General features: G+C 46.8%; 7 protein-coding genes across 14 annotated transcripts in view; 3 read left to right on the top strand and 4 right to left on the bottom strand.

Annotated features, from left to right (window-relative positions):
* mtt (mangetout) overlaps window positions 1-5,555 on the top strand; it is a 102,030-nt gene extending 96,475 nt beyond the window's left edge. For all 8 annotated transcript variants that reach the window (XM_086830330.1, XM_086830329.1, XM_086830331.1 and 5 more), the window contains 3 exons: window positions 99-250; window positions 3,256-3,439; window positions 3,586-5,555. In XM_086830330.1, the coding sequence (XP_086686456.1) occupies window positions 99-250; window positions 3,256-3,439; window positions 3,586-4,175 (926 nt within the window). In that variant the 3' untranslated portion in view covers window positions 4,176-5,555. The remainder of the gene's footprint in view (window positions 1-98; window positions 251-3,255; window positions 3,440-3,585) is intronic.
* LOC110176132 (maltase A3-like) lies at window positions 5,498-7,562 on the bottom strand. Its single transcript, XM_020942371.2, has 4 exons — window positions 6,420-7,562; window positions 5,906-6,360; window positions 5,702-5,842; window positions 5,498-5,639 (listed from the first exon to the last, which is right to left on the bottom strand). Exons 1-4 carry the CDS (start codon window positions 7,503-7,505, stop codon window positions 5,564-5,566), a joined length of 1,758 nt encoding a protein of 585 aa, XP_020798030.2. The 5' UTR covers window positions 7,506-7,562; the 3' UTR covers window positions 5,498-5,563.
* A 232-nt stretch (window positions 7,563-7,794) lies between these two features.
* Mal-A7 (Maltase A7) lies at window positions 7,795-9,943 on the top strand. Its single transcript, XM_020942361.2, has 3 exons — window positions 7,795-9,390; window positions 9,521-9,664; window positions 9,733-9,943. Exons 1-3 carry the CDS (start codon window positions 7,820-7,822, stop codon window positions 9,797-9,799), a joined length of 1,782 nt encoding a protein of 593 aa, XP_020798020.2. The 5' UTR covers window positions 7,795-7,819; the 3' UTR covers window positions 9,800-9,943.
* Window positions 9,944-12,442: 2,499 nt separating this feature from the next.
* Mal-A6 (Maltase A6) lies at window positions 12,443-14,469 on the bottom strand. The gene is made up of 3 exons (XM_020942350.2): window positions 13,294-14,469; window positions 12,619-13,214; window positions 12,443-12,552 (listed from the first exon to the last, which is right to left on the bottom strand). The coding sequence occupies exons 1-3, from the start codon at window positions 14,437-14,439 to the stop codon at window positions 12,486-12,488; spliced, it is 1,809 nt and encodes a 602-aa protein (XP_020798009.2). The 5' UTR covers window positions 14,440-14,469; the 3' UTR covers window positions 12,443-12,485.
* An 18-nt stretch (window positions 14,470-14,487) lies between these two features.
* Window positions 14,488-17,379, bottom strand: Mal-A5 (Maltase A5). Its single transcript, XM_020942341.2, has 6 exons — window positions 17,090-17,379; window positions 16,563-17,023; window positions 15,821-16,273; window positions 14,988-15,442; window positions 14,781-14,924; window positions 14,488-14,722 (listed from the first exon to the last, which is right to left on the bottom strand). Exons 1-6 carry the CDS (start codon window positions 17,298-17,300, stop codon window positions 14,554-14,556), a joined length of 1,893 nt encoding a protein of 630 aa, XP_020798000.2. The 5' UTR covers window positions 17,301-17,379; the 3' UTR covers window positions 14,488-14,553.
* A 1,181-nt stretch (window positions 17,380-18,560) lies between these two features.
* Window positions 18,561-20,725, bottom strand: Mal-A4 (Maltase A4). The gene is made up of 5 exons (XM_020942382.2): window positions 19,886-20,725; window positions 19,767-19,823; window positions 19,502-19,700; window positions 18,885-19,336; window positions 18,561-18,823 (listed from the first exon to the last, which is right to left on the bottom strand). The coding sequence occupies exons 1-5, from the start codon at window positions 20,695-20,697 to the stop codon at window positions 18,604-18,606; spliced, it is 1,740 nt and encodes a 579-aa protein (XP_020798041.2). The 5' UTR covers window positions 20,698-20,725; the 3' UTR covers window positions 18,561-18,603.
* Window positions 20,726-21,611: 886 nt separating this feature from the next.
* Window positions 21,612-23,609, top strand: Mal-A3 (Maltase A3). The gene is made up of 4 exons (XM_020942405.2): window positions 21,612-21,801; window positions 21,860-23,225; window positions 23,286-23,429; window positions 23,492-23,609. Exons 1-4 carry the CDS (start codon window positions 21,654-21,656, stop codon window positions 23,556-23,558), a joined length of 1,725 nt encoding a protein of 574 aa, XP_020798064.2. The 5' UTR covers window positions 21,612-21,653; the 3' UTR covers window positions 23,559-23,609.
* The last annotated feature ends 75 nt before the right edge of the window (window positions 23,610-23,684 follow it).

The following is a 23,684-nucleotide window of genomic DNA, read 5'->3' as shown; positions in this document are numbered from 1 at the left end:
GTCAAATTTGAATAATATTTTTGATATCTCAATATGTGTAGATATTAAAGGCTACAGATATAGTTAAACTCTGTTATATTTATTTGATCTCTTTGCAGGCTTCACCATGTACACGACCTGTGTGATTTGGCTGGCGTTTGTGCCACTCTACTTTGGCACCGCCAACCATGTGCCGCTCCGTATTACCAGCATGTCGGTGACCATCAGCTTATCCGCCAGCGTGACCATCGCCTGCCTCTTTTCACCCAAGGTGAGTTTGCTTAATTGGGAAGGTAGTAAGAGTGGAAGTCGCTGTGGTCCTGAGCGTGGGTGTGGCCATAGATGGCTCCGGCAATTGATTGCCAGACGGGCCATCGGTAATTGCGTTATGCATTAATTATTGCGTATTTTACTGGCGCCACGTTAAATGATTTTTGGGTGCAGCACGCAGCCACTGCCATTGGCCATTGGCCATTTTCATTCCGCTTTATTCGCTCCGGACGCGAAGACGAGTGGTTCATTAAAATGCAATAAGGCCGAAGACGACGGGGAGCGGGCGCTAAGAGGTTTTTAATTCAGCAACCGGATTCATAATTTGCGATGTGTTGCCAGCCATATTGTTTTTAACGTTCTCCGGCAACTTGCTCGTGGTGCTTATGGGTCCTTTGCCATTTCATTATGTTTAATCGGGAGAAAGTTGAAATGTCAACAAGCCAAGTCCGCGAAGCAAGCTGCTCAAAAGCTCCACTGACCCTGAGATCCCATCCCGCATGGGATGAGGGGCGAGGCTACTGTTTTTGTGCGTTTTTATGTGCTCATCCTGAGCTCAGTTGTGGCCATATTTTTTAATACCCAACGTTATTAGCCATTAAGTCGCAGGCAAACTGCAACCCAAGCCAAATATCGGCGGAGTCAAGGATGCAGCTGAAGGGAATTTTCAGACGAAAATTCAACTGCCAAGCTCAGCAGCTTATCCTTGCATCCTGCCATTCTTATGTTCCTTAGTTGAGAATGTTTTTCGCTGGAATTTTAGCAGCATTTAAGCGATACATCAAGGAAGTTGCATTTGCGATAGAGGAAAGCATGAGAAATGAGTATATCAGACCGAAACCGGATTACAAATTGAGCTAACACAATAGTACCAATCATAGTCATGGCTTCTGAAAAACCAACTTAAATGGTTACATTTTATGGGTCTGCTCCTGTCTGCATATTCCGGGCACAAAGTGGCTGAAGGAGATCCGAGGTGTATGGCATGGGGTCATAAACACTCGGCACAGGTGCTATTATTAAATGTCAGAGCATAAAATACTCCTTGGGCCACTGGCTGGCTAACCGGGCCAACTGTCCGCTATCAGATGTCACCTAATGCACGGTTACAGTAACACACACAACCCACAACACCAATGCTAGACTACAAGAACACACACAACAACTCGGGCCATAAAAATGCAATTTACAATCGCTGGCACTGGGGCAAAAGGCGAAATAAAACAGAAGAAAGTGGAAAGGTGGCACGCCGCAAAAGCGACTGGGGATCACTGGACTAAAAGCCAACAAACTAAAGCCCGGTCATAAAGGTGCCAACTGGGCGGGCCACGCCCGCTTCCGGCGGAACAAAGGCGCACCGGACTGGTAAGCAATTTCGACTTCCGACTGCCATTCGCCCATTCCTTGTCCGGTTGCGCCTCAGTTTGTTTTTCCCACTTCCCACCGTTTGTTTGTGCCACATAAGAGAGGGGAGAACAAGAAAACAATAACAAACGGCGTCCAAATGGCAGCCAAACAATGTCAAAGCACGGCGGAAATGACCGTACGGCCGTACTGGCTACGTAACCCAACGCAGCGTAACGCAATTGGAAACGTAACGGGCACTGTAGAAATTTATTCGGAAGTTGTAAACATATTTTTGTTATTTTGTTACTATACTCTTGCAAGCTATTTAATTTCAGTCAGAAGCTTATAACCCATTGACCGCATAAGTCATATATATTCTTGATCAGTATCTCAAGCCCAATCGATCTAATAAAATTAAAATTTATTTATTTTATTTTTTTTTATTTTTTTCAAAATTTTCAAAAATTTTACAATTTCATAAGAGGTCACTTCATTAAAATTGTCAAAAATTGAGAAAATCTGAAATTTTTGAAAACTTAAAATTTAGTTTTGCAGTTTAGCACAGCACAGCTTTCCGAATTGAAATTAATTCTGTTTTGACTTAGTTAATAGCTTTTTAATCTTTGGTTTGCCCACCAAAAGGGTATGTACAAATATTTATAAATACCGAATATTGAAAGCTTAATTTTGATCGATTTCCGATTATATTATTAATTATAATTTATAAACTTGTTTATATACTGGAACTACTACTTTTTGAATATTTAAACAATTCTGCCTTAAGACACACTTGGCGTATACTTAATTTTGAAGGTTTTTACGTTAAATATACGCTATGTATGCTAAATTTATTCTACCCTTGCAGGGTGTTTATTTTTTCGTCAGAAGCCGAAAGGAGGCGTTTCCGTCCCTATAAATCATTTATATCTTTGATCAGCATAAGCAGACAAATCAAGTAAGCTATATCAAGATTTCATAAGGGGTTACATCGTCCAAATTGTCAAAAATTGGCAAAAATTTTAATTTTTTTAAATTGTTAAATGGGTATGCAGAATTGTAAACCTATTAAAAACTAGCACAGAACAGCTTTCCGAATTGAAATTTATGCTTTTGTGTAAGTCAATTGCTAACTTCAAGGAAACATTAACTTCAGCTTCTCGAAGTTGGTTACCTTTTTTGTAAGATTTGAATTCTAAATTGTTTTTAATTCGAAAAGAGTTTGATTTAAATATCATTTAATTTTTGCTTATTTTGAATTTAATTTGAATTCGATAAGAATTTCTTTCTGTGCTTGCATTTGACTCAAGCCGTTGGCCTCTGTTTGGCCCACAATTACTGCTGGTAAGCGAAACGGGAAATGGTTAATGACACTTGGACTGGGATTGGAATTGGAATTGGTTCCTGGCAGTGGGCGTGACCGTTGCCAGTGGGCGGCATCAGGTCACGCACTCAGCTCTAATAAAAGCCACGAGCAAGAGTCAGAGATAATCCAGATAAGGAGACTGAGAAATTAGATATCGCTTCCGAACCGCCATTCCGTACAATGGGTGGTATGATTAATGCCTGAAAGCACATCAATTCCTGGGTTGATCGAAGAAATTAACGTAATTGGAAGCACACTGATTTTTCCCACTCGAACGCACGTCCGTGTCTTTTCAGTTGTACATAATACTCATACGCCCCGAGCGCAACGTGCGCCAGAGCATGATGCCGCCGCGCTATGGCAACATGCACCGCACCGCTGGAACAGGTCCCTCCTCGATGATGGCCGCCGCCGTGGTGACCGCTGCCACATGTGCTCAGGAGGAGAAGATCCAGAAGCATATCACGCCCACAAACACGGGTAAGCAGTTCGTGGGGGTCTTGTTACCTAGGATACTTGGTCATGAAGTCTGGTCCTCATTATTTGTCACTTTAAGCTTTTAAATTTATACATCATCTATAGTTAAGACATATTGTTATTTTTCCCCGTCTATGCCAATCTTACAGAGCACTCGCTCAAGACGAAAAAACTTTGCGAAATGGCCACGCAGACGATTTCTAGCATTATTACGTCACTGGACATCAACGCATATAACCAGATACCATATGCCGATCAATATGTGCCAAACAATACCACAACGGCCACAACCACGCCCACGGATAAGGGCAGTGGCAACGTCAACGTCAACGGCAACGGCAACGGCAATAGCAACAGCAATGGGAGTAACAATAGCAATAGCAATGACAACGGCAAAGGCAACACCAACAGCAATAGCAATGGATGTGGCGACGAGGTGGCGGAGCAAGTGGTGGCCAACAACAACAAAATCAATCAGAGACAACATGGCCAGGCGATTGTGGGCTTTGCCCTTGCACCATCAACGGCTAACAATCACATAAGCGGCCCAGCAGCAGCAGCAGCAGGCGTTGCAACAACAGCGACGGCAACAGGCGATGATGCCGCAGTTATAAAAGCAACGGGAGCAATGGCAACATCTGCGATAGGGAGCGATGTCAACGAAACCGCATCCCTGGGGGCCAACAATGCGAGTGGAAACGGAGGGCAGCGACCGCCGGTTTTGCAAACAAACTTATAGCTAAACGCACAGCAATTGCAGCAGCAGTTGCTGAAGGAGCAGCAGCGACAGCAGGCCGAGTTGCAGCAACAACAGCAGCAGCAGCAACAACCTGCAACACAGAGCTCTTCCAGCGATGCAGGCAGTACGGGCAGCGGAAGTGCCACAAAGAAGAGAGCCGCCATTCCCGTTTAGGCTGCCATCGGGGGATTCCCTCCCCCAAAATAATACGTAAGTGAAAGCAAGCGTCTACAGAACGGAGATATTCTAGTTGTCACTGGAATATCTCTTCAATTGTAGACACTTTCCATCTCCATCAAGTTTGAAGCCATTTGTTAAGTCTTTCGATTAAGTGTTCCCTTGGCTTAACAATAAATAAATATTAATTTGTAAGTAAACTAATTACTGTGGGTTATTGAAACCACTTGTGGGAATGTACATTTCCATGATCCTTGTAAATTGGAGACCCTTGAGCAGAAAGCAGGCACGAGTGAACTGAATTTGTAAAGCCCAAAGAAATATGTACTAGTCAGCTAATTAAACATTTTTTCGTAATTCTTCCCCTACTAGTGTAAGCAGTAAGGCCAGAGATATATAGATATGTAAAATAAATGTCAAAGCAACTTGTCATCCCTTTAAAACCTATCTATAAGTGTTTAACTCTTTAGCTTATCTAGTTTTCTAAGCGTTGTTTCAAAAGAGTTCCGAACGAAACAAAAAAATGCAAAAAAATGTGATATAATTTCAAAAATGTGTTTTCTACAAACAGAGCAACTAGCGAACTATCTGAATAAAATGAAATTACGTAGCATAAGCCAGGCAAACGCTGTACAGTGAAAACCGGGAGGAGGGATTTTTTTGCGAGGGCGCAATTATGTTGCAAAAGGGCTGGTGGCAGCCCCTCTGCAACATAGCGGCAAGTCGAGTCAGCGGATCAAGCTAGTAGGTAGAACAATTACAATTGCATTTATTGTGTTGTTTGAGCCCATCAACATGGTAGATTTAATTGTTGTCCCACTGAGTTGTAAATATTTTACGGGGAAATGGAACACTACCAGTCCCAGTAGTTATTTATGTACATGGATGTGAATACGGATTAATGTTAATTGTGTGCCGCTTAGCCCCCAATCGAGATATAAACCGCATAGTTAAATATTTGTTAAAATAATGCCAGTAATGTCTAGCCAAATCATGGGTACAAAAACTAGCGAAATATATTCGTTTTCCGTGTCTGTGTGTTAAGTGTAAATACTCGTTAATGGATGTTACGAAGCATTCAAAATATTTCAGATAATTACTTGATGTATAGTTATTAATACTATTGACAAACAATACGCTAAATGTTATTTGGCAGCATATATGTATATTTACGAATAAAGATGAATATCAAGGAATTCCAAATTAAGTGTTTACGGATATATATAATATTTGGAAGTAAGAACCGTGGCCTCGGCGGGCTGTAGAGTAAGGTTCCCATACCACACACTATTTAGGAAAAACGCAATTAATCTTCAAAGCTCCATATGGGTGATGGCGTTATTACTTACCCCAAGGTATTATCCGATCCCAGACTCTTAATAAGCAGTTTATAAGCGGAACGATCTGCGTCTAGATCAGGCAAGTACACGCTTCCTGCAGCCGAGCCAAAGTTTATAGCCAGAACATATTTGGCTTCATCGCCATACCTCCTTTAAAGATAAGATATATAAATATTCATATGCTTACACCCAAAGAATGTAGTCCCTACTCACCTTTGAACCACAAAGATATCCTCCGCTATAACCCAATACCTGGTAGATCCGTCCTGTAGGGTCTTGGATGATTTTCGTAGGGCCACCAGTTCCTTGTAAATCTTCAGATGAGATTCCTCTGCCGCCAACTCTGTTTCCACGTTCACCGTCTTGTAGTCAGCCGCCAGTGGCAGCCACGTGGTAGATCCATTGGTAAAGCCGGCATTCGCACCCGAAGTCCATTGGAAGGGAGTCCGCTCCGGATCCCTCGTGTACTGCTCATAGATTTCAGGGTTCGAGTTGCAGCCCCACGGATCGACTGTGTCCTCCCAGCTGATCTCGCCGTCGGTCATGCCGATCTCCTCACCCTGGTAGGTGACACTCACGCCCGGCAGGATCATCACCAGCATGTTCATGGCATCGATGTACTCCTTGCCATACCGACTGGCAGCCCTGCGTTTGTCGTGGTTACCTAGCTGGAATGTTAGGCTTATTAATATCTGTGGAGTTTGGGTTACCAGCTGCTAGTACTTACCACCCAATTGGGCGTACGACCCGCCGGCATATTATTAAGCCACAAATCGATTGCCTCCTTGACGTTGGCGGCACTCAGACCCTTCTCCTCCATCACAGTGATCAGATTGAAGTTGAAGGGCAGGTGGGCTCCCTCCCTGCTCCGATTGCCGTAGAACTGCATGGTGAACCAGGCGGGGGAGTACGTCTCTATCAGCAGAACACTTGAGTTGCCGCCGTGAATGCGCTGATAATCGTCCAGCACAGTGCGCCACTGATAGACCATATCGATAGTCTCCGGTTGATTCTCAATGTATTTCACGGTCAGGTAGTTGCGATCGTCTACGTCCTCTGTGGCCCCGCTTACGACTTCGTCGGGATACTGTCCCTCGGCATCTGGCAGGACCTCGAAAAGCGGCGGCAGGGCATCGCATCTGAATCCGGACACTCCCTCCTTCAGCCAGTAGCGTAGAACCCGCTTCATCTGCTCCACCACTGCGGGATTCCGGTAGTTGAGGTCAGGTTGCTGAACGGCGAACTGATGGAGGTAGTACTGCTGCCGCACCTCGTTCCACTCCCAAGCACTGCCACGGAAGTACTGCAGCCAGTTGGTTGGCGGCTCCCTCTCACCAGTAGTTGCATTTACCTTTCCGTCGTGCCACACGTAGTAGTCCTCGTAACCCCTCTCGCGGGCCACCGACTTCTTGAACCAAATACTCTCATTGCTCGAGTGGTTGGGCACAAAGTCCAGAATGATTTTCAGGTCCAACTCTTTGGCTCGTTTGATCAAGGCCCTAAAGTCGTCAAGGGTACCATATTCCGGCTGAATGTCGAAGAAGTCAGATATATCGTATCCAAAGTCCACCATCGGAGAAGTAAAGATGGGGGACAGCCAGGCTGCTGTGACACCAAGATCCTTGAGATACTCCAGTTTGCTGGTGATTCCGTTTAAGTCACCTATGCCATCGCCATCAGAGTCCTTGAAGGAGCGCGGGTAGATCTGGTAGAACTGGGCGTTCTGCCACCAGTCCTTCTTAGTTGCGACTGATGAACACTCCCCATGGCCGATGGCGAATAGCAAAAGTGTGAGGAGCGCTGTGAGCTCCATTCTTGCTTGTTAGAAATCCAAAGTGTTATGGGCGAAGCTTGGCAATTGTTGGCGATTTTATACGTCATCCGCTTTATCTGCTTGATAAGGTTGATAAGCTCTCTTTAGGTGAGCAAATCAAAAGTAAAGGAAATCAAATTGTGTTGTCCGGAACTGATATAGGAAAAGTTTTTCCCCTGAAGTGCCTTCTCAAGTGTTTTGAGTTACTACTCAATAGCTGTTTATCATCTAAGCCCCGTTAATCCAACCAGTTAAGAGTTGATTGAAAACCTATAAAAGCAGCAGCACTAAATAATTGCAATCAAATTCCGAGAATGCAGAGAACTTTAATACATCGTGTGGGTGTCCTGGCCATATGGCTGGTTATCCTTGCCCAGCCGTGCTGGCCGTGCGAGACCACAACGTCGGCCACAGCCACAAAGGACTGGTGGCAGAATGCCCAGTTTTACCAGATTTACCCCAGATCCTTCATGGACTCTGATGGCGACGGCATTGGTGACTTGAATGGCATCACCAGCAAGCTGGAGTACCTAAAGGATCTGGGCGTCACAGCTGCCTGGCTGTCGCCCATCTTTACCTCTCCGATGGTGGACTTTGGCTACGACATTTCTGACTTTTTTGACATCCAACCGGAGTACGGAACCCTTGATGACTTCAAAGCTCTGATCAAAAGAGCCAAGGAGCTGGATCTGAAAATCATTCTGGACTTTGTGCCCAACCACTCGAGCAATGAGAGTATTTGGTTCAAGAAGTCGGTGGCTCGCGAGAAGGGCTACGAGGACTACTATGTGTGGCACGATGGAAAAGTTAATTCTGCGACGGGAGCAAGGGAGCCACCTTCCAACTGGCTACAGGCATTTCGGGGCAGTGCGTGGGAGTGGAACGAGGTGCGGCAGCAATACTATCTCCACCAGTTTGCCGTGCAGCAGGCCGACCTTAACTACCGCAACCCCCTCGTTGTGGAGCAGATGAAGCGAGTGCTTCGCTACTGGCTGGACCTCGGAGTTGCCGGCTTTCGGTGTGATGCCGTGCCTGTACTCTTTGAGATCGAGCCTGATGCTAATGGTCAGTACGCCGACGAGGAGGTGAGCGGTCTGACGAATGACACCGAGGCCCGAAACTACCTTAAGAGCGACTTGATAGAGAATCGACAAGAAACAATTGACATGGCTTACCAGTGGCGTGTTGTCATGGACGACTACCAGCGCATCCATGGCGGCGATACGAGGGTCCTGCTCATTGAGACCTACGCCCCTCCCGCCTACACAATGCAGTTCTATGGCAATCGTAGTGTCGAGGGAGCCCACTTGCCCTTCAACTTCAACCTGATCACAGTCCCGGCCAGCGAGGGGTTCTCAGCAAGTTCCGTCAAGTTAGCGGTGGACAACTGGCTAACCAACCTGCCCTCTGGTCGCACCGCCAACTGGGTGATTGGTAACCACGATCAGCGGCGAGTGGCCAGTCGATATGGTACGGCCAATGCAGACGCCATGAACATGCTAGTGATGATTCTACCAGGTGCCAGTGTTACATACCAAGGCGAGGAGCTGGGTATGACCGATGGTCAGATTAGCTGGGAGGACACCCAAGACCCAGCGGCCTGTAACTCAAACTCGCAGATTTACGAGCAGTTCACCCGTGATCCCTCTCGCACGCCTTTCCAGTGGACAAGTGGCACAAACGCAGGATTCTCCACAGCAGCCAAGACTTGGCTGCCCCTGGCGGCGGACTACCAAACAGTCAATGTGGAGATGGAGACGGCGGCCGAGCGTTCCCATTTGAAGATTTACAAGTCCCTGGTGGAACTGAGAAAGTCCTCGGTGACCTTACAAAATGGTTCCACAAAGTACTCGGTGCTGAGTGATAATGTGTTCGTCGTTAAGCGGTGAGTGAATCTCATATATTAAAACCTCTCCTACTAAGGCAATGAATATATGATAAAACTAGCTGAATCAAGATTTAAGTACCGAATACACAACTTGAACGAATGCCCCCTAACTTATTACATTTTGCAGTTACCTCTCTGGCTCGCAGTCCATTATTTACGTGGCAAACCTTGCCAGCAAAGGTGTCACAGTGAACCTGTACGACTTTGACCAGACCCTGCCCACACACCTGACGCTCCTCGTGCGCAGCCTGCAGTCCGCCAAGGCGGAAGGGTGAGTGGACTTCCGGGGCTGGACAGTATACGACAATGTTAAGCAATACACATTAACTATCCTTTCAGCTCCTTGTTTGAGGTCACCGGTCTGAGTTTAGCGGCCGGCGAGGCCTTGGTGCTGAGCACTTCCTGATTCGTTTGGACTTCCTCCTATCTGGCGCACTTGAAAAACATACCGATTCGGGCCACTCAATCGGCATTTATCTCCGGCTCAAAGCAAATATGCCGTGGCTTGCATAAATAAATAAATAAATAAGCAAAGAACCAGACAAACAAACCACTCCACCACTCCGGGAACACCACTCACACACACATATCCTGTGCCCCCAGATAAGCTCGAGTGCCCGAGTACGTTCTCTTTTAATTCCCGGTTCGGTGGCGGGGTTCGCCATTTAAAGTGTTTACACACAAATTAAAGTCAAGCACAAGTCCCCGGACCCAGCACCCCGTATTGGTAAGTATTTCGTGTTTTATACTCGAAAGGAGGACCCCCAAGAGTATGTGTGTGTTTTACGCAATGTAAATACAGACGACGGCCAGGGACTAGGCCTATAAAGCACCAGCACCAGCAGCAGAAGGAGCAGGAGCGGCAGTGGCAGCACGGTCCCCCAGCATCGCTGACTCTTTGAAGTCGAAACCGTCGAGAGGGGGGCTTGATGAGTTCACGCAGATAGCTCCGGCAATTTTCCCAGTGAGATTTATTAGCAATCTTGAAAATTTCTGAGGCAACCCTGCAGTATTTATTCTCTGTCCCCCCAGAAAAGAGGGCAGCTGAAAGCAGAACTTCAATTGCGTTATAAATAATTAAATTGCGTTTACACATGGTAATTGGCAGACGCCTGCTATACACCGGCATCGAGTATACGCCCCGGTTGCCAGATGCAAGGATTTTTGGCTTATAGAAACTTGTCTCGCCGCACACACACACTCAGGACCTCTTGTGGCCAACCTGAGTTGGGTCGAGGGATGGGTTTTGGGTGTAGGGATATCTGTAGGAGACCCTTCAGACCGGCTAAAATAACAATTCTGTTAACGCTCACTGAAGTCGTGTAATTACCTGACTCGAGTGGATTTCACGTGCGATTAGTTTGAGAACAATAAACAGATTGAAATTCGAAGGCGCTCCTCGTCTACCTTAAAATCTTTACAAATTATTTTCTCCTTTTAAATAGTCTCAGACTCCGAGACATTCGATTTGTTCGTTCGGCTGTGGCTTTGTTGGCGCTGAAAAATTAGCAGTCTGCGCCGACCGGGCCACAAAAATGAATAAAATGGAATCGTGTAAATGGCTGCGTGACCCGTCAGGCCCATTAAAAAGGTCACAGACACGGCTTCAGTTCCAGTTCCAGCTCCGGCCACTTTACCCTTGCGCACGTGACCAGAAACCCCAAAAAAAAAGCAGCATGAAAGGAAAACAGAAAAGCGTATGGAATTGTGGATGGATGATTGTGGAAAATGAAAACCGCAAAAGCAGGACAGACGCCGGCCCAGTGCCACCTGATCGCATGGCCTTCCTTCTGCCTCTTTGTGCATTTTCATTCGAACAGATAATGAAGTTCATTTCCCCGAATAAGCCGCCCAAATGATTACATTTAAGATGATTTTCGCAGATTTACGCAGTTCGGACAAAAGTTTGCTCCCCTTCCGATTGGAAAACTTTTAAAACGCATTAAGCCCGCTGTAATCTGCAGGGGTTCCGAGCTCCTGAGAGCCGGAAGCAAGCATCCCGGCACATCCATGCACATTTAGTTAACGAATTCGTGTTCCCCGACACCGTTTGCATATTAATATTGCGAGCCTAATATTTGAGTTTGATTTCAGGCCACTTTTAACGAGCTCCGCTCACCACCGGTGGCGGCACGTGCCAGGTGCCGAGCCAGGTGAGTCTGAGTCCCGGGCCAGAGAGTCCATCTAATCGCTGGCCGCTCATTAATTGCACCGCAAACACAGCTCATAACTGGCATTCAACGGGTTGTCAAGGTGGAGCCTGGCCAACAGTCGCTCATTTGAATGACTCTCACGAAGGTGGTGATGTTTCGGTGTTTTGGTGGGGTTTGGTGAAGTTGTCGGGTCCGTTGACTCTTTCTGGAGGGGGCCAAAGTTGACAACTGATGCCGCAAAAAGAGCCCCGGCCGATGACAGACCAATTGTCGCCGATGTGATGAACTGCGGTGGCACTCGCTCAGATTCACAATTCAGCTGCTGCGCACAATGATGATGCAGAGTTTGCTTTTAAAGGTAACTCAACAGGGTGGAACGACTTTAAGGCACTCCTTTACGGGGTTAGTTTTTCGGTAAGGAGCAGCCAAAAATAGCAGCCAAGGTAAAAAATTCATCACAATTTCACTTCATTTTTTATGAGTAAATTAAAAAGCCAACCAGGGTGCTTTTCCCTGTGGCTGTCTCGACTGTCAAGTGCGACAACTACAACCACATCCCATCCTCCCTGCCGTAGCACTCCCACGCACACTCACGCACCCTTACAGGCCGCCTCATTTCCGAGACACCTTCTGCGGTCCTTCGTCCTTCTTGTGTGGCAGCCAACGTTGCGTATGCGTGATTTGTGTGTCTTATCAATCACGTCTAATGGAATTTCTTTTGCTCCTCCAGCCTCATTCCCGCTGACTGGAAGACTCCGCTGACTCTTGAACCAGGACAAAGTTCCCTAATAATTTATAATAAGTTGGCCCAGCACGCGACCTTAAAATTGAAAAGTTTTCCAATGCCGTTCGCCCCAATGAGTTATACGCCCATATAACGGGCTATCCCATCGATGTACTTTAGGTATGTTACGTATATTATTCTTGTCGAACTTATGATTATGTAGACTCCAGAATCAGGGCCGCATAAGGCTCCAAGGACAGATTGCTAAGAGTGACGGAATCCCTGCATGGATACATAAGGTAACTTGTTAATTATGTATTTAAATTTGGCATTAAGTACTTTACTTACCCAATGGTGGCCTTGGCCAGCGGATTCAGCAGCTTGATCTTGAAGTTACCAGTGGCGTAAAGGGCACTGGCCACATCCACTCCAGAGACAGCCGTGTCCAGCACGTTGGCTACCAGAACGTAGGTTCTCTCACCACTCAGAGATCTCCTGATGGCCACCACATTGTTTCCCACATTCGCATATCGAGTGGCGCCCAGCTGCAAGGTCTTCTGTTTGCGCAGCTCCACCAGCTGCTTGTAGAGGCTCAGGTGACTGGGACTCGTGGCATTTTCGGTCTTCACATTCACCGTCACATAGTTCGGGTTAATGGGCAGCCAGGTAGTGGCATTGGTCGAGAACCCAGCGTTGGCCTCGTTGCTCCACTGGAAGGGTGTCCTGGCAGGATCCCTTGTAAACTTCTCGTAGATATTAGCATTCGAGTTGCAAGCCGCCGGATCGCGACTGTCCTCCCAGCTAATGTCCAGATCTGTCATGCCTAGCTCCTCGCCCTGGTAGGTGACACTCACGCCAGGTAGGAACATCTGCAGCATGTTCATCAGGTCGATGCGGTTCTCTCCATACCGACTGCCCACTCGACGCTGGTCATGATTACCCATCTGTACAAAATTAGTTTATTAAAAGGATTTACGGAATAACTTGGGTGGCTTAATCTTTTTAAGGACAGTTAGTACTCACCACCCAGTTGGCTGTCTGTCCAGCTGGCATCTGGGTCAGCCAACTGTTGATAATCTTCACAAATCCCACCGCGTTCAGCTGAGTGTTGTTCTTGTCCCCTGCGCCGCCCACGATGAACTGGAAATTAAAGGGGATCTGGGCTCCTTTGGTGGTGCGGTTGCCATAGAACTGCATCACATAGTCCAGACCTGAGTAAGTCTCCACCATTATTACTCGCGTGTCGCCGCCATGAATGCGCTGGTAATCATCCAGCAGAGTCCTCCACTGATAAACCATTTCCACAGTCTCACGCAAATCCTGAGTGTAGATGTGCTTTAGGTAGGATGAGTCATCGCGATCAGTAGTGTAACCGCTCAGTGGCTCATCGGGATAACGACCATCAGCATCGGGCAGCACCTCGAAGCACCAAGGCACCGCGTCCATCCGGAAGCCGGCCACTCCACGGTCCAGCCAATAGGTCAGAACCCGCTTCATCTGTGCAACCACGGCGGGATTGCGGTAGTTGAGATCGGGCTGCTTGACGGCGAACTGGTGGAGGTAGTACTGTTGCCGCACGTCGTTCCACTCCCAGGCACTGCCTCGGAATGCCTGCAGCCAGTTTGAGGGCGGTTCCCTCACCCCAGTGGAGGCATTAACGTAGCCATCATGCCACATGTAGTAGTCCTCGTAGCCCTTCTCCCTATTTACGGACTTGGTGAACCAGACATTCTCATCGCTCGAGTGGTTCGGTACAAAGTCCAAGATGATCTTGATGTTACGCTTGTTGGCCTCTGCAATTAGCTCGTCAAAGTCAGACAGCGTTCCGTACTCAGCTTGAATGTCAAAGAAGTCGGAGATATCATAGCCAAAGTCCGCCATGGGTGATGTGTAAATGGGCGACAACCAAGTGGCCGTCACACCGATCTCCTTCAGGTAATCCAGTTTGGAGATGATGCCCTGCAGGTCGCCGATGCCATCGCCATTGGAGTCCTTAAAGGAGCGTGGGTAGATCTGGTAGAATTGCGCCACCTGCCACCAATCACGTGTGGTGTCCGCCGAGGTGGAAGCCCTCTCAAGGAGGTCGGGCTCCACTAATCCCGCTCGCCCAAGGGCAGACTGCAGGCCGAGAGCGAGTATCGCAACAATTAAGGTATTGAGACACGCCATGACTGACTGACCACCCGGCTGGTGGAAACCCCCTTTTATAGGCCCGCCTCACAGAGATCTTTTCGACGATAACGTCGAGTGCCTTTATTTTCCACTAATAACTAGGGTGGAGACTCAACGACTGCTCAAATAGAGCGCCACTTGAGCCAGCCAGAGATAAACACCGAGAACGGGAAGCAAGCGGAACTCTCCGTTGGTGGCGTAACCGTAGTAGGACGAAGTAGCCTCCAGGATCAGCGAGTCCTTGGGCTGCAATTGCAGCGAGGTAGAATTAATGAGATCGCTAGAAAATTGAAAAAGTTAGTTCAACCGTAATGGACTGCAATAAGTAAACAACCTACCCCACTTTGAAGTGAGATCGTTCCGTGACCAGCACAACCTTGAGCTGAGGCGGCAAATTCTTGAAAGTCTGCTGCAAATTTATAGTCTCCACTCCATCAAAGATGTTCATCAAGGTCAGGAGGGTTGACTCATGCTCGAGGGAACTGAAAGAAAGTCAGGTTTCATTATCAGTAAGTATACTTATGTATAAGAAAAGTCTCCCTCACCGTTTCACAGCTAGCACTGAATCGCTGAGAGCCTTCACTTCGGTTTCACCCCTCTGGAGGGTCCGAGATTGCCGTCTCAATTGCCACAGTTGCTTGAAGACGTTCAGGTGGCTCAGAGGCTTCTGCCGCTCCAGCTCTACATTGACCTGCTTGTAGTCCAAGGCAATGGGCAGCCAGGTCTTGCTGGCATTACTAAACCCGGCATCCTGGGCGTCGCTCCACTGAAAGGGCGTGCGTTCCGGATCACGGGAATACTGCTCGTATATCTTGGGGTTGGTATTGCAGGCGGAGGGATCCACGGTGTCCTTCCACGAAATCCAAACATCGGTCATGCCCAGCTCCTCACCCTGGTAGGTAACACTGGCACCGGGTAGAGTGCTGGTGAGCATGTTGAGCATGTCCACACGATCTGTACCCAATCGAGAGCCGACTCGAGGCTTGTCGTGGTTTCCCAGCTGCAGAAAATATACAGAATTATTTTAGGTAAATATTATTGCTAATTAATCTATGATGATTTAGAGTACCTAGTTCTTCAGCTAAATTTTTCTCCTATTTCTATAATTTGTTGCTAAAAGTAAACCCTTATCAGTTTCCATTGCGAACTCATACAAATCATACAAACGTAACCAAGCAATTAAATAAACAAAAACAAATTAAAGCCTTATCAAAACACACAAGAGTAAACAAATTCGATGAAAAGCAATAGACACTTGTGACACTTGATTACCCTGTAAGTGGCATATAAATGCTTCATTTTCTATAAAATATTGGTGTAATTCCCTAGCTTAATTATTTCAAGAGGATTCTGATCGCAAATAATAAAAGAAACTTACCACCCAGTTGGCGGTCCGTCCCTTGGGCATGTTCTGGAGCCACTTTTGGATTGTGTCCTCGTAGGCGTGGGCATTCGACGAGTTGGAGATTTCGCTAATCAGCAGAAAGTTAAACGGCAGCTGGGCTCCCTCTACAGTCGCGTTGCCATAGTAACGCATCACGATGTCAATGGGGGAATAGGTCTCAGCCATCAAGATGCGCTCCTCGCCGCCGTTCTCCCGCTGAAAGGCATCCAGCACGGCTCGCCAAGAGTAGACCAGGTCAATGGTCTCCGGCTGATCCACGGTGTAGATGTGCTGCAGATAGCCGTAGTCCTCGGGGTCATTGTTCCAATCATTGCGCGGTTCGTCGCGATACTGGTTATGTGCATCCGGTCCGATCTCGAAGACATGGGGCACTGCATCAATGCGAAAGCCAGAGACACCCTTGGCCAGCCAAAAGCGCAGAACGTTCTAAGTTGGTATAGAAAATTGTTTATAAAATTGTGATATTTATAAAACTTATAAAGTCACTTTGTAGGATTTGTATTGAACAATTACTAAATTGGTAATTTAATTATTTGAAGCATCTCTAGTGCTAATCGTAAATGGTTTTCATCTTAAAATAAATCTGAAATGGGGTCAGCTGAGTAGTATTTAAATAGTATTTTCTATATTTAAATAAAACGGAAGAAGTTTCGTTGACACTTTAAACTTTGCAGACTTTAAATCAATTTTAACAATTACTTTATTTAGTACTCACATTCATGGCCTCTCGCACTTTCGGATTGCGATAGTTCAAATCCGGCTGCTTCTTCACAAACTGATGCAGGTAGTACTCCTGACGACCCTCGTGCCACTGCCAGGCGCTGCCCCGGAAGACACTTATCCAATTGGATGGAGGACGGCGGTTGCCATTCTCCATATGACCAGGATGCCACACATAGTAATCCTTATACTCCGGATCCCCTGCCGCCGATCGTCGGAACCACTCGCACTCGTCACTCGAATGGTTGGGCACAAAGTCCAGGATAATCTTAATGTTCAGCTTCTTGGCCACCACCATTAGGTTCTCAAAGTCGGCCATGGAACCAAAGATCGGCGCAATTTCCGTGAAATTGGCAATGTCGTAGCCGAAATCGGCCATTGGTGAGGTGAATATGGGCGACAGCCAAGTGGCCGTGATGCCTATTTCCTTGAGGTAGGGCAGTTGCGCCGCAATTCCTGTTCAGAATTATAATATATATGTATTAAAAAAGAAAACAAAAACATTTTCCTTGTTTTTCTCACCATTCAGATCGCCCACGCCATCGCCGTTGCTGTCTTTAAATGACCTTGGATAGATCTGGTAGAAGGCGCCGGTCTGCCACCACTTGAGATCCGTGCCCTTTTCTTCGATGTCCACGAACTCCGCATGGTAGTTGGGAAAGGGCTGGCTCCAAGCTGGACAAAGGAACTGCAGCAGCACCACAAATAAAGCCGCCAGGCGATGCTTAATCATCGTTTAAGTTAATCAGACCGATTAGTCTAAGTACCGATCGGAGAAGACGCTCGAATGCGACTGACGATCAAATGAGAAAGAGATTTATGCAGGGCACTTAAGCTTATGTAAATGCCGGAGAGTATGAAAGAGAGAGAGATCATGGACATGGAAAGAAATATCTATCGGTAAGAGAGTAGGTAGGTAAGAATTAATCTATATATTTATATTAACAAACTAACTAAAAATAATCATAGTTTCATGTGATTAAATGGGACTCAAACTCATTAAAATTTGTTCTAGTATATATAGTAATTTATTATAAACTTTACAAATATAAAATTATTACCCTTCTCATGTTCAGTTGCTTACGCTCCTGATAAGCATGCATATATTTTATTTATAAACCGCGAACCACAAAGAGAGAGTGAAAAGAGAGATCATGAGAGCAAGCATCGCGTACACTTGACAGTTATCACAAGCGAATCTGTATATTCATATCCATTTAAAAGCATATATATACATATATATATATATATATGCATATATATACGGTATATCAGAAACCTGCAGAAAAAAACAATAATATCATTACGGGAATTGCTTATATTAGTACATATGTTTCCATTAACTTTGCGTTCTTGTGTTTTTTTTAACCCTTTTCTGGGTAATCTAATATCAGTCAAAAGCATTTAATGCTGGAAAGGAGTCATTTTCGACCCTATAAATCATATATATTCTTGATCAGAATTAACAGCCGAGACGATCTTGCTATGTTCAGGCAAAATTTAATTTTTTCAAAAATTTAAAAATTTTATAAGGGGTTACATCGTCAAAATTGTCAAAAATCTAAAAAAATTTTAAGTTTTTAAATTCTAAATTGAGTATGTAGATTTATTAACCTAGGAAACCCTAGCATTGCAAGAGTTTCCGATTGGAAATTAATGTATTTTTGACATTGTTATGATCGATTTTCGCTGCAATGGTATACAAATACGGGTGCCTGTTTTTGTACAAAATTCGGATAATACATTTTGTTAGAATTTTTTTTTTTAAATTCTCGGAGGTTTGTTTTTTATAAATAATCCAATATACACTTTAGACTTGCAGAAGGTTTCAGATTCAGTGATTTAAAATAAATAAAACTAAGATAGTATACTACATACGCTTTTAAAACAATATAATAACAAGCTGCTGCATACAATCGTTGCATTTTTAATCATTTCAAAGAGCTTGCATCCCGGTCTCCCATTACTTTGTGTTTTTTTAAACAACAGTTAGTCATGAATGTGCAATGGTTTTATTTATCAGAGGGGACATTAACCTAAACCGTTTTAATGGAGCGCAGAACGATGGCCTCGTGGGGCATCAGGGTGACACTACTGGCGGACACCTGATCGCCGACCTTCTTGATGGACTTCTCGGTGACCAAAGCATACTGGAACTGGGCGGGCAGGTTGGAGAACACCTGCGACAGGTTCACATTCTCAATCGAATCGTAGATGTTGAACAGAGAAATGTACACGTAGTCGCCGCTCAGATGGCTGCAGGAAGATATTGGATTTATGCATAAATATACTTTATATAATTATCGCCTTAACTCACCGCTTGACGGCCAGGACATAGCTGCTCACGGCCTTGATCTCGGCAGAGCCCTCCTCAATGCTGGGCTCCTGGCGCAGCTTCTGCAGGCGCTTGAACACGTTCAGATGACTGAGGGACTCGCCGCGCTCGGTCTTCACATTCCTCTGGCGATAGTCCGTGGAGACTGGCAGCCAGGTGGACTTGCCGGTGGTGAATCCAGCCTGAGCCTCATCGGACCAGTGCATAGGGGTACGGGCCGGGTCACGAGAGTTGTCCATATAGTTTGCCTCATAGCCGTTGCAGGCCTGTGGGTCCACGGTATCCTCCCAGGAGACATAGCCGTCGAGCATGCCAATCTCTTCTCCATTGTAGGTGATGCTGCAGCCGGGTAGGGTCAGTAGAAGGATGTTGAAAAGATCCACACGATCGGCACCGAAACGGGAGCCCACACGGTTCTTGTCGTGGTTGCCAATCTATTTAGTAAATAATAACATTTATGATTATCAAGAATTTGAGAGGAACATTAGAAAGTATTTTTAAGTATCACACCTCATATTTAACTTAATATTCATTGCTTTTATATGATATTTTCGTGTGATTTACAAATCTTTGGGGCTTAAGTGCAGCCCATAACTTACCACCCAGTTGGCGCTCTTGCCCTCGGGCATCAGGTTGAGCCAGTTGTTAATCAAGTACTCGTATTGATAGGCATCGGAGTTGTAATGCAGATTGGTTATCAGCTGGAAGTTGAACGGTATCTGGGCACCTTCGGCGGTCTCGTTGCCATAGTAGTCCATAACGATTTCGATCGGCGACCAGGTCTCCACCATCAGAATACTGAATAATGCGAAAGTAATCTATAAATCCCATGACTTTTGAGCGATTTGTAGCGCAATTACTCACCGCTCATCGCCGCCGTTGTCGGCTTGGAACTGCTCCAAGATCTGGCGCCATTCGTAGCTATAAATTTAAGAAAATATTAATCATACTTTCATGGAACCTGGCCAATTAACTAAACTTACACCAAATGGGGAGTCTCAGGCTGGTCCACGGTGTAGATCTTGTGGGTGTAGCCGTACTCATCTGGGTCGTTGGTCCAATCGTTGCGGGGCTCATCCGGATAATTGCCATTCTCATCGGCCTCGATCTCGAAGGCATGGTAAATGGCATCCACACGGAAGCCATCGACGCCCTTCTCCAGCCAGAAGCGCAGCACATTGTTCATCTCCTCGCGGACCACGGGATTGCGGAAGTTAAAGTCCGGCTGCTTCTTGTGGAACTGATGCAGGTAGTACTCCTGGCGACCTTCGTGCCACTCCCAGGCGCTGCCGCGGAACACGCTCACCCAGTTGGTGGGCGGACGACGGGTGCCATCATCGTTGACGAATCCCGGGTGCCAGATGTAGTAGTCCTTGTACTCCTCCTCGCCGGCAGCCGAACGCAGGAACCAGTCGGCCTCATCGCTGGAGTGATTGGGCACAAAGTCAAGGATGATTTTCACATCGAGCTCCTTGGCACGAGCCACCATGTTCTCAAAGTCCTCCATCGTTCCGAACATGGGATCGACAGCCTTGAAGTCGGAAATATCATAGCCAAAGTCGGCCATCGGAGACTTTAAAAAGGGCGACAACCAGGTGGCCGTCACACCGATCTCCTTGAGGTACTCCAACTTCTCGGTCACTCCATTCAGGTCTCCAATTCCATCGCCATCGGTGTCTTTGAAGGATCGGGGGTAGATCTGGTAGAAGGAAGCGGTCTTCCACCAGGGGCCCGCAGCATCGACGGCCAGAAGGCCAAGGCCCACCAGTAGGATCAGGCTAGTCCAAGTGGTCATTGTTAACTGTAACTGGTGTGATTGGAATCAGATTCTTATATACCTTAGCGATAATCTACAAAGCTTATCGATGTTAGATTTTTGCGCGAAAACACGTATGACCACCTGGGGAAAATATATGGCGGGACCTTTGGCTCCAGAATAAAAATAGAAGATAGTGAGGTTGGTTATGATTTGAAAGTGATTTTCTTGGATTAATGGAACAAGGAACAAGTAAATCACTGGATTAAATTGAATGTTTTGAAATAATTGTATAAATAACAAAGGTTCAAGGCCAAAGTTGATGCTGATCTGAGAGTCCTTGCCCAGGTCTAATAATATTATCCTTATAAGCTTACAAAAGTAACCCAAAACTACACTTTATTCCCTCGCATAAAAAAATTCGAATGTAGCGATAACACCTCATTATCTAATACTTATAATTTGCTAATGACTCTGTATATTTTCTGTAATCAAAACTACAGTAATCACAGGGAAATGAGTTCCAGTTCTATGCTGTTCGGGTCTCTAATGACCTACACTCACATGATTTTAAATATTGAATCATTCCCAATTACCTTATCACAACCTTGAACCCTCAAGTCTTGCATTTATGAGCACCGAATTAAAGAGGCAATAAATTATGGCCCCCTCAGAGAAATCCAAGAAACGATCGATAAGATTAAGCCATTTATGCAGTTGAAATTCATTTGCCTGCCAATCTGTCTCATGAGCTCCAGGCGTGAGCCAAAATCAGACTCCACAGCGGCCTGTTGCCAATAAATACCATAACCCGGTATCTTGGGAACCCGTTCAGCCTGGCCACGCACTGGGATCGTAAATCTGCCATCGGCGTGGGGCTAATCAGGAGTACATATTGGGGCTTATCAGGGCCTTATCAACTGGGCCAATGGGCATAAATAGAAGCACTGTCTAATCCCTCTGGCCATTGGCAATCGATCGTTTCCGTGGGAGCCATGTTCAAGTTGCTGGTTCTCTCCTGCCTTCTGGCCCTGGTACTGCCCTCGTTGGCCGAAGTGGGCTGGTGGCGGACCGCACAGTTCTACCAGATCTATCCCAGGTCATTTAAGGATAGCGATGGCGATGGTGTGGGCGACTTAAATGGTAAGAAATGGATAATGAATGCCCTGAAGCAGGCACTTATCCCAGACTCGTTTTGCAGGTGTCACCCAGCAGCTGGCGTACCTGAAGGAGATCGGTGTCACTGCTACTTGGCTGTCTCCGATTTTCACCTCTCCCATGGCTGACTTTGGCTACGATGTGGCCGATCTCTACAACATTGATCCCATCTTCGGTACCATGGCCGACTTCGATGCCCTGGTGGCACAAGCCAAGGAGCTGGACATCAAGATCATTCTGGACTTTGTGCCCAACCACACCAGTGATGAGTGCGAATGGTTCATCCGTTCGGAGAACGGCGAGGAGCAGTACAAGGACTTCTACGTTTGGCACACCGGCAAGGTGGTCAACGGTATCCGCCAGCCGCCCAACAACTGGATCAGCGTCTTCCGGGGCTCCATGTGGACGTGGAGTGAGAAGCGTCAGGCCTACTACATGCACCAGTTCCATGCCAAGCAGCCCGATCTGAACTACCGCAACCCCGCCGTGGTCGATGCCATGAAGGAGGTCCTGCGCTTCTGGCTGCGCAAGGGAGCCTATGGCTTCCGCATCGATGCCGTGCCCCATGTCTTCGAGGTGCCAGCTGATGCCGACGGCAACTGGCCCGATGAGCCCAGGAACGAGGCTGTCAGCGATCCCGAGGACTACACTTATTTGCAGCATATTTACACCACAGACCAGCCGGAGACCCTGGAGCTCGTCTACGCCTTCCGTGATGTGATTGAGGAGCTGGATGCTGAGCTGGGTGGCGACGATCGTGTCCTGCTCACCGAGGCCTACTCCCCCTTGGAGACTCTGATGCAGTACTACGGCAACGGCACCCACCTGGGCTCCCAGATTCCCTTCAACTTTAATCTGCTGGCCAACATTCACTACAACTCCGACGCCTACCACTACTCGGAGCTAATCCACAACTGGCTGGACAATATGCCAGAGGGCCAGGTTGCCAACTGGGTGTTTGGAAACCACGATCAGAGTCGCATTGGATCCCGTCTGGGTGCCGATCGCATTGATGCTTGCAACATGATCATCCTGGGCCTGCCCGGCGTCAGTGTCACCTACCAGGGTGAGGAGACGGGCATGACCAACGTGTACATCAGCTGGGAGGACACCGTGGACCCCCAGGCCTGCCAGTCCAATGAGAATGAGTTTGAGCGTCTTACCCGCGATCCCGTGCGCACACCCTTCCAGTGGAACGACGAGCAGAATGCCGGCTTCTCCAATGCCTCCGTCACCTGGCTGCCCGTGGCCAGTGACTACAAGTTGGTCAATGTGAAGAAGGAGCGTGGTGTGGCCCTGAGCCACCTGAATATCTACAAGCAGCTGCGTGCTCTCCGGGATGAGCCCACCCTGAAGCAGGGCGATGTCACTGTGGTGGCCATTGGTCCCAATGTCTTGGCCTTCAAGCGGTGAGTTGAGATTGTATGTCCTTTCTGAAGCATAGGCGTTATCCTTGACTTTATCTATAGCTCCCTGGCTGGCCACAAGTCCTACATCACTGTCATCAACATCAACGATGATGTCGAGTCGATCAACCTGGACTCTGTCTTCACCTCCATCTCCACTCAGCTGCAGTACGTTGTGGTCAACGACAAGAGTGTGCGTCGCAAGAAGTGAGTACTAGGAAAACCACCTCAAAGAATTCTTAACTCATATCTTCTTCTATTCCTTCCAGCGATCTTACTTTTGCCAACTCTGTCCTGCTGATGCCCAAGGAGGCCGTCGTGCTGAGCACAGTCTAGGCCAACTTAATAGTTTTCTTTAATAAATAAAAATCATAGAAACCATAAAAATCGTACAACTTCTAGGGTAGTGTTACTCAACGGAAAGCTTATCTCAGCAAATGCCCCACCGAGCTGTATAAACAC

The sequence above is a fragment of the Drosophila serrata genome, unplaced genomic scaffold (assembly GCF_035046125.1).
Source record: "Drosophila serrata isolate PLE 108 unplaced genomic scaffold, ASM3504612v1 contig_240, whole genome shotgun sequence".
NCBI lineage: Eukaryota > Metazoa > Arthropoda > Insecta > Diptera > Drosophilidae > Drosophila > Drosophila serrata.
Note: the sequence above shows the minus strand (reverse complement) of the source record. Positions and strands in the feature narration are given on the sequence as shown.